Source organism: Cebus imitator, unplaced genomic scaffold (genome assembly GCF_001604975.1).
Source record: "Cebus imitator isolate Cc_AM_T3 unplaced genomic scaffold, Cebus_imitator-1.0 Scaffold67, whole genome shotgun sequence".
NCBI lineage: Eukaryota > Metazoa > Chordata > Mammalia > Primates > Cebidae > Cebus > Cebus imitator.
The window spans coordinates 5,581,756-5,595,657 of NW_016107382.1; the positions used below are offsets into that span (position 1 = coordinate 5,581,756).

The 13,902-nt window shown below is 36.1% G+C and overlaps 1 protein-coding gene across 2 annotated transcripts in view; it reads right to left on the reverse strand.

Annotated features, from left to right (window-relative positions):
* GLIPR1L1 (GLIPR1 like 1) overlaps positions 1 to 13,902 on the reverse strand; it is a 45,065-nt gene that overhangs the window by 6,590 nt on the left and 24,573 nt on the right. For both annotated transcript variants that reach the window (XM_017530637.2, XM_017530638.2), the window contains exon 4: positions 7,047 to 7,135. In XM_017530637.2, coding sequence (XP_017386126.1) covers positions 7,047 to 7,135 — 89 coding nt within the window. The remainder of the gene's footprint in view (positions 1 to 7,046; positions 7,136 to 13,902) is intronic.

Consider the following 13,902-nt stretch of genomic DNA (forward strand, 5'->3'; position numbering starts at 1 on the left):
TTTTTTTTTTCCAGTTCTGTGAAGAAGGCCAATAGTACTTTGGGCAGTATGGCCATTTTCACAATATTGATTCTTCCTAACCATGAGCATGGAATGTTTTTCAATGTCTGTTTGTGTCCTGTCTTATTTCCTAGAGCAGTGGTTTGTAGTTCTCCTTGAAGAGATCCTTTACAACCTTTGTTAGTTGTATTCCTAGGTATTTTATTCCCTTTGTAGCAATTGTGAATGGGAGTTCTCTCTTGATTTGGCTCTCTGTTGGTCTGTTATCAGTATATAGGAATGCTTATGATTTCTGCACATTGATTTTTTATCCTGAGACTTTGCTGAAGTTGCTTATCAGTTTCAGGAGATTTTGGGCTGAGATGGTGGGGTCCTCTAAATATACAATCATGTCATCTGCAAATAGAGACAATTCATCTTCCTTAATGCTCTTTATTTCTTTTTCTTGCCTGATTGCTCTGATAGGACGTCCAATACTATATTGAATAGGAGGGATGAGAGAGGGCATCCTTGTCTAGTGCCAGATTTCAAAGCAATGCTTCCCATTTTTGCCCATTCAATATGATATTGGCTGTTGGTTTGTCATAAATAGCTTTTATTATTGTAAGATATGTTCCATTGATACCTAGTTTATTGAGGGTTTTTAGCATAAAGGGCTGTTGAATTTTGTCGAAGGCCTTCCCTGCATCTATTGAGATAATCATGTGGTTTTTTTGTCTTTGTTTCTGTTTATGTGATGGATTATGTTTATAAACTTGTGTATTGAACCAGACTTGCATCCCTGGGATGAAGCCTAGTTGATCATGATGGATAAGCTTTTTGATGTGCTGTTGCATTCAGTTTGCTAGTATTTTATTGAATATTTTTTGCATCTGTGTTCATCATGGATATTGGCCTGATGTTTTCTTTTTTAGTTGAGTCTCTGTTGGGTTTTGGTATCAGGATGATGTTGGTCTCATAAAATGAGTTAGGGAGGGTTCCCTCTTTTTGTATTGTTTGGAATAGTTTCAGAAGGAATGGAACCAGCTCCTCTTTGTATGTCTGGTAGAATTTGACTGTGAACTCATCTGGACCTGGGCTTTTTTTGGTTGGTATGCTATTAATTGCTGCCTCAACTTCAGTCCTTGTTATTGAGCTATTCAGGGTTTTAACTTCTTCCTGGTTTAATCTTGGGAGGGTGCAAGAATCCAGAAATTTATTCATTCCTTCCAGGTTTACTGATTTATGTGCATAGAGTTGTTTGTAGTAATCTCTATTGGTAGTTTGTATTTTTGTGGAATCAGTGGTGATATCTCCTTTATTGTCTTTTATTGCATCTACTTGATTCTTCTTTTATTTTTTATTAGTCTGGCTAGTGGTCTGACTATTTTGTTGATCTTTTCAAAAAAGCCACCTCCTGGATTTTTGAAGGGTTTTTTGTTTTTGTTTTTGTTTTTTTTTGTCTCTATCTCCTTCAGTTCTGCTCTGATATTAGCTATTTTTTGTCTTCTGTTAGCTTTTGAGTTTTTTTGATCTTGCTCCTCCGGCTTTTTCAATTTTGATGATAGCCTGTCGATTTTAGATCTTTCCTCGCTTCTCATGTGGGCATCATTTATTGCTATAAATTTCCCTCTAGACACTTCTTTAAATGTGTTCCAGAGATTCTGGTACGTTGTGTCTTTGTTCTCATTGGTTTTGAAGAATGTCTTTATTTCTGCCTTCATTTCATTGTTTATACAGTCATCATTCAGGAGCCAGTTGTCTAGTTTCTATGTAGTTGTGCAGTTTTGAGTGAGTTTCTTAATCCTGAGTTCTAATGTGATTTCACTGTGGTCTGAGAGACTGTTTTTGTATTTGCTGAGGAGTGATTTACTTCCAATTATGTGGTCAATTTTAGAGTAAGTGTGAGGTGGTGCTGAGAAGAATGTATATTCTGCTTGAACAATTCAGCTATTGAAATTTGTGTATGCTTTACGAAGTTCTTGTGCTGTGGTTTTCAGCTCATCAAGTCGTTTGTGTTCTTCTCTAAGCTGGTTATTCTAGTTAGCATTTTGTCTAACTTTTTTTAAAGGCTTTTAGTTTCTTTGCATTGGGTTAGAACATGTTTCTTTAGCTCAGAGAAGCTTGTTATTACCCACCTTTTGGAGCCTGCTTATGTCAATTCATAAAACTCATTCTTCTTCCTGTTTTGTTCCCTTGCTGGTGAGGAGTTGCGATCCCTTGAAGGAGGAGAGGCATTCTGGTCTTTGATGATTTCATCGTTTTTGCATTGGTTTCTGCCCATATTTGTGGGTTTATCTACCTTGGATCTTTGAAGTTGGTGATTTTGGATGGGGTCTCTGAGTGGACATCCTTTCTGTTGATGTTGAAGCTATTTCTTGTTTTTTTAAGTTTTCCTTCTAATAGTCAGGCCTCTCTGCTGTATGAGACATTTTCTTTTGGTTATACAGGGGTCAGAGAGCCACTTGAGTGGGCAGTCGGACCCTTCTCTGCCTGAAGAGTTACTGCTGGGCTGCCTGGGACTCAGCCTGGCTTCCTCTGGCTTTTTTTTTTTTTTTTTACACAGGTGAGATTAGACCTGCCTTTGCAACTGCGGATGCCCTTCCCCCCACAGGGCTCGGTCATCCAGGGTCGAGTTCAAACTGATGTGCTGTCTGTGAAACACTCAGGCTTCAGTTTGCTGGTCTTTGTGGAGGTGGGACCTGCCAAGCCATATCACCTGTCTCCCTGCTTTCAGCTCTCCCTCTTTCTGGAGGGTGGGTAGATCCGTCCTGTAGGTACTCTCAGTGTTAGCCAAAACCTCTGCCCAGTTCTGTCCTGATACTCATGGTACCAGGCTGGCCAGAGCTGTCACTCAGATCTGCACTGGCAACTCATGGTGCTTCTCAGCCCGGTGGCATTCTCCCATACTATGGGTTGCAAGGGCATAGGAGAAGCACAGTATCTGAACTCGAGTCTGAGGGGAAAAAGTTCCCGATCCTACAGTTAGTTGTACTTCCCTGTTGGAGCAGCGCCCTCCCCTGCTTCAGTTTGCCCTCCCTGGGCTACACCCACTGTCCAACCAGTTCCATTGAAATGAACCTGGTACCTCAGTTGAAAATGCAGAGTTCACTTGTCTTCTGTGTCTTTCTTGCTGGGAGTTGAGCTCTAGAGCTGTTTCTATTTGGCCATCTTGGTGGAAGATGCCCAATGCAAGACATTTTTTTTTTTTAATTTTACTTTAAGTTCTGAGATACATGTGCTGAACATGCAGGTTTGCTACATAGGCATACATGTGCCCTGGTGGTTTGCTGTACCTATTAGTTAATTTTTAAATTCTATAGCCCATTTTAATTTTAATTTAAAAATTCTTCAGATTGATCTCTCAGAAGTTTAACTTATGCTGTACCCTGCTGCTTTAGCTCTTTCTCCCTTTTGAGAAGTCCTAAGATGGTAACTCTTTCCTTCAATTTTAGTTGGCTTCTGTAACTTTTTAAAGTTAATAGTTTAAAATAAGGGAGAGAATATTTGGAAACAGGCAAATAAAAAATTTTATAGAATCTGGTTTTGTTTGTATGTCTGTTATATTTATATGTTTATATGTGCCATATAAAAGTGATATTTTATTACCAAAATATGCAAGAGCTCTAATTAATTAGCTTAAAGAGAAGTAAATGCACATGAAACTAACAAAAGCTAGCTCTGATACCTTTTAGTTCACAAGACTTTAGTAATATTTATTCAGATTAATTTGATAAATTAATCTCAAATTTTTCTCTAGTAGTTTAAAATCTTACCATCATGTTATGTTATATTAAGTAATTTTTCATTTTTTTTTCCCACTGGGAATTTGGGATGTTAAAGGCTAAGATAGTAGGAAAGTAAAAATTTTTTTGGTCTTTTTTTTTGTGGTGAAGTTTATAGAAACATAAGTATATAATTTTTGCTAAAGGGAACATAATATTTTTGTTAGTTTAGAGGCTATTTGAGTAGCTTTAAAATAAAGGAAACAAATGTGCAGATAATGCTAAATGGATAAAGAGAAAAATAAAATGGTGAAGAATAAGAAATGTTGACTCTTGGATGACCACGTGATCACCCATTTTAAGGAGTTGCAGCTGGACTGCATTCAGTTACTAAAGGTAAAATTTGCCAGTGAAATTTAGAGATGAATCATAGTTATAATCCCAGGGAGTTGGTTCTCTGAATGCATAAGAAAATGCAAACTACTAAGAAAAAAGCAAAATATTCAATTCCTTAGTTACCATTATTTGTAATAGGTAGAATGAAGATAAGAGTGCTGGGTTGGGCCTTAAGGCTGGACTGAGCTCAGATGTACATTAGCTCAGGCCACTAGTCTCAAAGCTACCCACAAAGGGAAAAATTAAGCCAGGGCAACAAAAATTACCTCTGACACCTGTGGTTACTAAGAAGATAGTCAATGTGGGGGAAGGGCAAAACCAAGCAACTATTAAAACCAGGGGGTATAAAGTTAAAAATAATTGATTCATTTTGTAGATTGCTATCATCAGCTTCCTGAGAAACATTTAGTATAATGGATTGTAAAAAATAACTACTTTAAGGAAAGCATCTTTAATTTTAAATGCTACACAATAAAAGAGCATGTTTGGGTCAATGTAGGATCCATAGCTCACTATTAAACAATTGATAAGTATACGCGATCTGGATGCGCAGGAGGTTATTCCTGAGACAATGACCAGTTTAGTGGATTGGATAAATGCCACTGTAAGGTCTGTTTACTCTGAGAAGGGGACTGCCCAACTCTTCCTATAAAATGCCAAGTGGAGCACCCAAGATGAGGCAGCTGAAATCTTTGTATGCAAGACATGTGAGACTGGCTTTATGATGACCAGGATATTCACCCACCAAAAATGCCTATTACCAAGGTCATGGTAAATGTTGTAGTAAAGGAAACTCTTTTTACAGGGCACCCCAGGTGGCATTACTCATGTAGAATTGAACAAATATGTGAGAAAACTTATCAAATTTGTTTTCCCTCAGGAGCCTAAGAGATGCTAATAAAACATTAAGGTAATTTAAAAAAAAGAGAAAGGCAAAGGGAGTCCAAGAACTCATCTCAGAAGAGTGGAAATCTTTAGATGGTTATTAAGTAGTGAAATAAATAAAATGAAGATTGATGAAGTCAAAACAAAGGTCTTTACAACACTATTAAAGATTGAGTGGACATAGGGCAGCCCCTGCTGATCCTCCAACATTAAATAGCACCACAACAGCGTTCTGCATTTGACCCCAGATTAAGAAAATTTAAGAATAACCAAAAGGCAGACATTATAATGAGAAAGCTGACATTGCCTGGGATACTGTTGAGGCAACTTTAGATGAAGATTAACAAAAGAGACTACGTTTTTTGGCTCAATTCCCTGCTGGTAACTCAGACACTTTTTCACCAGCAAAGGTACAACGGTCTGGTGGTAGAGAAGAAAAGTTCCTAGGACTAGAACATAAAAATGTAAAAGTTGATAGGATTATGAGATTTGAAATGTTTTAACAGGCTTTATGTAAGGTAGTTGTGACCTCCTTTATCTAAATGTCTTATGAAACTGGGTATTATATCTCATTGGAGATGTTTCCCTTATATAATACAGAAATCTGAAGGCATGAGAAATCTGTCCTTTGTGAAATGTTAATTGAACATGCTAAATGAGAACTAGTAAGGCTGCCTGAGCTCAGAGAACACAGGGTAGAAGCTGGAGTGCTGGTCAGGACAAATCCTCCACTTGATAGTTCTTTATGGAGAATTTATTGGGTCTTACAGAAAAATCTGTGAGCATTTCTTAATGACAACTACTAGACTTTGGACTAGAGAATTTCCACTTTTGAGGCATTTACTGCCTTGCTATAGGATGTTAACAGAAGCTACCCTTGTATTAATATAAATTATGGTGCCCCCCAAATTTTATGATAAAATAAAAATGATTTATAAAGGATCTTGCTATCTGGGGATATAAAGAGGAGATATTCATGACCAGAAGGCCTCTTTTTCCCCTAGGTCTCACTCTAACTATGTGAGGAGCTGTGAAGTTCTATAGTGCTTAATAAAGGGCTTTCTCAGATCTGACAAGAGCTACTTGGCTTGTGAATAGAAGTTCCAACGTGAACAAAAAACATCTTATTTGGAAGGTTGCTGCTGTGGTTAAAGAAGAGGCAAGGAAATCTGTTTGAGTTGTTTATAGTTTAATTGGGTAAAGCACCCTTTTGTGAGCAAATTTACCTTTCTCTCTACCTGAGTTCTCCAAAATTCAAAAATGGTTCCTGAGTATTCTGATTTTATGACAATATACTCATTTGCATAAGTCTAGTAAGAGCCTTCTCTTTTAAAACAGGACAATGGAAGACACTGGTTATTTTACCAAGGTTTTACCTAGAATATCATAGTTTTAGGTAAAGTTACAGCAAAGCCAATATGAAAAAAGCTTATATGACCAGTCAATTCTTGTTGCACTTTATGTTCTCAGGATCTCCTGAGGGCTGTCTCATGGGCCATTGGCCACTCATATTTGGCTCAGAATAAATCTTGGCAAATATTTTACAGTGTTTGACACTTTTTTGACACATGGTTCCAGTTTTTTCTCTGGCCTCACCACCCAAAATTTATACTTTTACCCTTAAAAAGCATATTTGTTTTGAGAACCAAAACATGATCATGAAAGATAAATGTGTTAGTTTTTAATCATAATTACTTTGGACACTCACTAACAAATTACTTCTGAATGGGTCACTATTCTAACAACTAATAAAAAAAGGTCAATTAAAACAAATAAAAATAAGTATTTCAATCCATAATTATTCTCAATGTAGCAGCAAATTGGATTATGGTCGTACCTCATTCTTTCTGCTCTTTAGCTTCAGAGGGAAAATAATCAGTAAAGAAAGCAGGGATCATCTGAGTTTAAGTATTAATATTTATGACAAATTATTTATATCATTAGATAACAGCAATCAAACCTTGTTCACAATTCGTAAAGTTAAGAAGCCAAATTTTAAAATATAATAAATATATTACTCTCCAAATACAATGTTATGATTTTTTTTTCTTTTTTGCTTACTGCAGAGATTCTTTACACATTTCTCTTGTGTTGAGCAGAGAGAGCAAGATTGTCCTTTCGTATAAGGAGGCATATTTGCAAAATTTCCTCTGTAAAAAAGAGAAACATTGATTAACCAAATGGCTGTTAATTTCTCTAATTTCGTTCATACATTTATGTAAGTTGGTCTAGTCATTCATTAAGTCATAAATGTTGAAAATGAAAAATAATAATGTCTCAATTTTATTTTCATTTCTTTTGTTAAAATAAAGTATGAAAACAATTCCTTACAGGATGAACCAAAAGGAAGTTCTATTCTTGAATATTCTATAAAGCAAGAATGAGATGTGAACCCAGTGTAATTATGCATGTGATGGTTGCAAAGTTTTTATCATAGATAGTATGATTATTTCTTCACTTTGTACATGAAATAAGTAATATTTAAATTGCAAACAAACGTGTTTTATGGCTTAATTTTAAAGTATAATGTCACAGTCCTTATTTAGTTTTATTTGATGATGTAAGACTTGACAGCTATTATGCCTGATTTTTAGTAGTATAAGTCATACATTTTTTATAGCTTCTTTCTTTTCTTCTGTCTGTGAAAGACTTAAAAAAGTGTTACTTAGAGTACACAAATAAAAACATAATAACATGAGTAGTATTCCATTAAGGAATACGCCACAATTTAGTCATATATTCTTTTGTTAATGGGCATTTGGGTTGCTCAAGTTTTTGGCCACTGCCCATAGGGTTGCTATGAATGTTCAAAACATTCATATGTATGTCATTATAGGGACACAGATCTAGCAGTGTGTGAGAATACCATGGCCTTCACTTTGTCCCCAGCATTTGGCATGGCCAATCACTAGTCATTCCAATAGTGGTGTAGTGGTATTTATTGTGACCTTAATTTGTATTTTTTTAAATAACTAATGATGTTGAGCATTTTTATGTGTGTATTTGTTATCTATATATTTTCTTTGTATTTCTTTAAAAAAATTGAAGTTGAGTTTTAAATTTTTTGAATTTTGAGTTGTGAGATTTCTTCCTATATTCCAGGGTACATCCATTATGTGATATATGTTGTTGTTATTGTTGTTTACAGACTTTCTTCCAGTCTGTGTCTTGTCTTTTCATTTTCTTAACAGTGTCTTTGAATAGTATTTTTAATTTTAATGACATTTAATTTATATATCATAGTTTTGGTGTGGAAGTTTAAAAATCTTTGGCTATCTAAAGGCCATAAAGGTTTTTGCTCATCTTTTCTTCTAAAATTTTTATAGTTTTAGATGGTACATTTAGGTCTATTGATATGGTTTGGCTCTGTGTCCCCACCCAAATCTCACCTTGAATTTTAATTCCCGCGTATTGAGGGAGGAACCTGTAATCCCCACATGTTAAGGGAGGGAGGTGATTGGATTATGGGGGCAGTTTGCCTTATGCTGTTCTCATAATAGTGGGTTTTCATGAGATCTGATGGTTTTAAAAGTGTTTAGAAGTTCCTCCTTTTCTCTTTCATGCTGCACTGTAAGAAACTTCCTGGGTTCCCCTCCCCTTTCTGTCATGATTGTAAGTTTCCTAAGGCTGCCCTAGCCACATGAAACTGTGAGTCAATTAAATCTATTTCCTTTATAAATTACCCAGTCTCAGGTATTTATAGCAGTGTGAAATGAACTAATACCGGAAATTCGTATTGGGGTAAGTGGGATACAATTAAGATAACCTAAAAATGTGGAAGCAGTTTTGGAACTGGGTCAAAAGCAGAGGTTGAAACAGTCTGGAGGGTTCAGAAAATGACAGGAAGATGAGGGAAAGTAGGGAACTTCCTAGAGACAAGTTGAATGGTTTTGACCAAAATGCTGATAATGATGTGAACAATGATGTACAGGCTGAGGCGATCTCAGATAGAGATGGGAAACTTCTTCAGAACTGGAACAAAGGTCATTTGAGATGACCTGAAATTGGAACTTATGTTTAAAAGGGAAGCAGGGGATAAACATTGGAAAATTTGCAGCCTGATGATGCAATAGAAAAGAGAAACTCATTTTCTTGGGAGAAATTCAAGCCAGGTGCAGAAAATTGAGTAATTAATGAGGAGCCAAATGTTAATCACCAAGAAAATGGGGAATATGTCTTCAAGATATGTTAGAGATCTTGGTGACAACCCCTCCTATGACAGACCAGGAGGCCTAGGAGGAAAAAGTGGTTTCTTAGGCTGGGTCCAGAACCCTGCTGCTGTGCAAAACCTTGGGACCTGGTGCTCTGTGTTCCAGATGCTCCAGCCTAAAACAGGCTGAGGTACAGCTTGGGCTGTTGCTTCAGAGGATGCAAGCCCCAAGCCTTGGTGACTTCTATGTGGTGTTGAGAGTAGCAGGAGGCAGCCAAATGCCTAGGCAGATAGGAGTGTGTCCCTGGTGAAACCCTACCTCCAAACCAAAGACAGTTTAAAACCTGAAAGCCAAGCTACAAGTTAAATCCTTGGACTGGATTGAAAACCTGTCTTCTTGTTTGGTGCACTTTCCTCTGATTGATACCCATTCTTCACCTATTTTACATATGTCTACCCTTTCCTAATTAGTTTTCGACACCATTGTGCCCAACTTTGAGTGGTGTCTTCACTTTAACTTTTTTTTTCTTTTTTTTTTTGCATACTCCCAGATCAATCAGCACACACTCTCCATTCTGAGTCCATAAAGAGCCCCCAGACCTGGCCACAAGGTGTACTTTCCAGCCTTTAGGTAGGGGAACCATCCCCTTCCTGCCATGTCCCCTCTTTGTTGAGAGCTTTCCTTTTCCTTAGTAAATTCTACTCCACTCACTCTTCAGTGTTCATATACTAAATTCTTCCTAATTGTGAGACAAGAACTCAGACCTATCTGAGCTAAGGGGCAGAAACCTGCAAGAGTGTTGTGCCTGTGGGTGCACAGAAGCAAGAATTGAAGATTGGAAACCTTCACCTAGATTTCAGAGGATGTATGGAAATGCCTGGATATCTAGGCAGAAGTCTTCTGCATGGGCAGAGCCCTCATGGAGGACCTATGCTAGCACAGTGTTGAAAGGAAAGGTAGGATTGGAGCCCCCACACAGAATCCTTACTGGGGCACTGCCTAGTGGAGCTGTGAGGACAGGGCCACCATCCTTCAGACCTCAGAATGATAGATCCACTGACAGCTTGCACCATGCACCTGGAAAAGACACAGCTCTCATTATCAGCCTGTGAAGGAGCTGCCCAAGGCTGTGGGAGCCCACGTTTCACATCAGCATGCCCACTTATGAGACATGGAGCTAAAGGAGATTATTTCAGAGATTTAGGATTTAATGACTGCCCCACTGGATTTTGGACTTGGGTGGGACCTCTTCATTTTGGCCAATTTCTCTCATTTTGAATGGGAGCATTTACTCAATGCCTGTACCCCCATTGTATCTAGGAAGGAACTAACTTGTTTTTGATTTTACAGGCTCATAGGCAGAAGGGACTTGCCTTTTCTCAGATGAGACTTTGTACTATGGACTTTTGAGTTAACGCTGAAATGAGTTCAGATTTTGGGGGATTGTTGGAAAGGCATAATTGGTTTTCAAATGTAAAAAGACATGAGATTTGGGAGGGGCTGGGGCAGAATGATAGGGTTTGGCTCTGTGTCCCCAACCAAACCTTACCTCTAAATATAATTCTTATGTATTGAGGAAGGGAACTATAATCCCCACTTGATGAGAGAGAGATATGATTGGATCATGAGGGCAGTTTCCCTCATGCTGTTCTCATGACAGTGAGTGAATTCTCAAGAGATCTGTGGTTTTAAAAATTTTGGAATTTCCTCCTTTTCTTTTCTCTCTCTTGCTGCTGTACTGTGAAGAAGGTGCTTGCTTCCTCCTTTGCCTTATGCCATAATTGTAAGTTACCTCAGGCCTCCCTAGCTATGTGGAACTGTAGTCAATTAAACCTCTTTCCTTTATAAATTACCCAGTCTTAGGTATTTCTTTATAGTAGTGTGAAAATGAACAAATACATTAATTCATTTTGAGTTAATTTTTGTAGGTTGTATAGACCCAAGTTATTTTATGAATGACTAATTGTTCCAGCATTATTCATTGAACAAAATTTTTTCTACTGCAATGCCTTTGTGCATTTCTGGAAAATTAGTTGAAAATATGTGGTCAACCATGTGTGGACTTATGTCTGATCTCTGTATCCTGTTCCACTAATATACGTGTCTAACTATGCAAATACCACAATGTTGGTATTATTTTACAGTTTTAATAACTTTTGGAAACCATATTATTAGCACTTGAAAATAATAGTATTAGTCCTTTAAATTTATTCTATTTCAAGTTGTTTGATTATCCGAAGTTTTTGTGCTTCCATATGAATTTTCTGATCGATTTGTCAATTTACACAATACAATCCTGGTAGAATTTTGACTGGGTTTGTATTGAATCCATAGATCAATTCAGAAAAAAATAAAAGACATCTTAACAACACTGAGTCTTCTAACTCATGAACAATGTATATCTTTCCAATTATTTGTGTCTTTGTTAGTTTCTCTAGTGATATTATATAGTTTTCAGTGCACAGATTCTCTTTCTTCTGCTAGATCTATTTCAAGATAATTTATAATTTTGATGCTATTATAAATGATGTTATTTTCATTCAATTTCTGATGTTGTTAGTATACAGACATGTAATTAATTTTTGTATACTTATTGTGTATCCTAAAAGATTGCTAAACTTATTAGTTTTAGATTAATTTTAGTAGATTTCAGTAAAATTTCTATAAAGTAACAGTCATTACAGTATGGCCCAGAGGCCAAATCTGTCCTGTGGTCTGTTTTTATGTGTTTTTATTCTATTTTTTTGTTTTTATGCAGTCTGTAAGCTAATATGTATATTATTATATATATGCAAAGTCTAACATATTTACTGTCTGGTGTGTTACATACATTTATTTTTATTAGGAATAGTGTTAGCTGTCAATTTTTCATAGATGTTCTTTATTGGATTTATAGCATTCCTTTCTATTTTTAGCTTTCTGGGAACCTTCATCAGGAGTGAATGTTTGGCTTTTTCTGAATCTATTGAGAGAATCATAGAATTCTTACTTTCAGGTTGATTAACTGATTTATTTTAGAATGTTAAATGAGACCTGCATTCCTAGAATATATCCCTCTTAGATAAAGTGTGTTTTGTTTTTAAAATATTGTTGAATTCGAGCTGGGTGCAGTGGTTCATGCCTGTAATCCCAGCATGTTGGGAGGCCAAGGCAGATGGATCATCTGAGGTCAGGAATTTGCGACCAGCCTGACCAACATGGCGAAACCCCATCTCTAGTAACAATACAAAAATTAGCTGGGCTTGGTGGTGGGCACCTGTGATTCCAGCTACTTGGGAGGATAATGTAGGAGAGGTGATGGTTGCAGTGAGCCGAGATTGCAGCACTGCATGCCACCCTGGGCAACAAAGAGTGAAACTCTGTCTCAAAAAAAAAATGTTGGATTCAAAGCTAAATTTTGGTTAACTTTTTTATACATATGTTTGTGAGGGATACTGGTCTTTTTTCTTGGTCTTTTCTCTTTATTTCTCCTGTGTAATTTTTGTCTTTTGAAAAATGCTTATATATCATCAAAGTTGTAAAATTTATTGACATGAATGCTATTAATATTTTATTTTACTTTTAATATCTGTAAAATCTGTATTGCTGTCACCTCTTTATGTTCTCATATTATTTTTATGTTTTTTTCTATCAATATGGCTTGGAGATGATCAATTTTATTAATAAAATGTTAATCTTTAATTTTCATTGATTTTTAACTCTTTTTCTGTTTGTTATTCTGTTTATGTATGCTTTCATTTTTATTATTTTATTTTTTTTTAACTTTGGATTTAATTTGCTCTTTTTTTACCCCAGTTTCTTAGGTGGAAGTCAAGGTCATTGACTGGAGACAGTTCTTTTTTCTATTGTGGGCCTTTAGTGGCATAAATTTTCTCATAATTACTCTTTTAATAGCATCCTGTATGTTCTGATTGTATCTTCATTCAGTTCAACATACTTTCTGACTTCTTTTTTGAGTTATTCTTTGATCCATGAGTTATTTAGAAGTGTGTTATTATTCAAATATTGGACACTGAACATTTTCAGGGTTTTTCTGTTAATTTGTAATTTAATTTTACTATCATCAGACAACATACTTTGTATCATTTTAATCCATTTAAATGCATCGAGACCTGTTTTATGACCTACAGTATGGTCTTTATTATTAAATATTCCATGTACGCTTGCAAAAATTTGTTTTTCTCTGTTTTGGGTTGGTATAGTCTACCAATGTCCATCAGGCAAAGTTGCTTGAGAGTGTTCAACTTTATAACCCTACTTATTTTCCATCTACTTGTTTTTCCTTTTATCAGATGGGATAATTGAAATATCTAATGTTAATTATGGATTTATCTAATTCACCTTACAGTAATATTGGTTTTTGCTTCACATAATTTTAATCTATGTTTTTAGCTGCTTAACATTGAGGACTCTTATGTTCTCTTGATTAATTAACCCAATTATCATTGCAAAATGGCCTTTATCTCTGATAATATTCTTTGCTCTGAAATCTACATTTTCTGATATTAATGTAAACAGTGCAGCATTTATTTATTTATGTATCTATCTTTTTATTTGAGATGGAGTCTCACTCTGTTTCCCAGGCTGGAATGCAGTGGTGAAATTATAGTTCACTACAGCTTCAAAATTCTAGGCTCTGCTTATATTACCACCTCAGCCTCCTGAGTAGCTGAAACTATAGGCATGTGCTACCATGCCAAAGTTGTATTTTATTTTTATTTTTCTAGAGATGCAGTCTCACTATGTTGCTCAGGATGGTCTTGAAA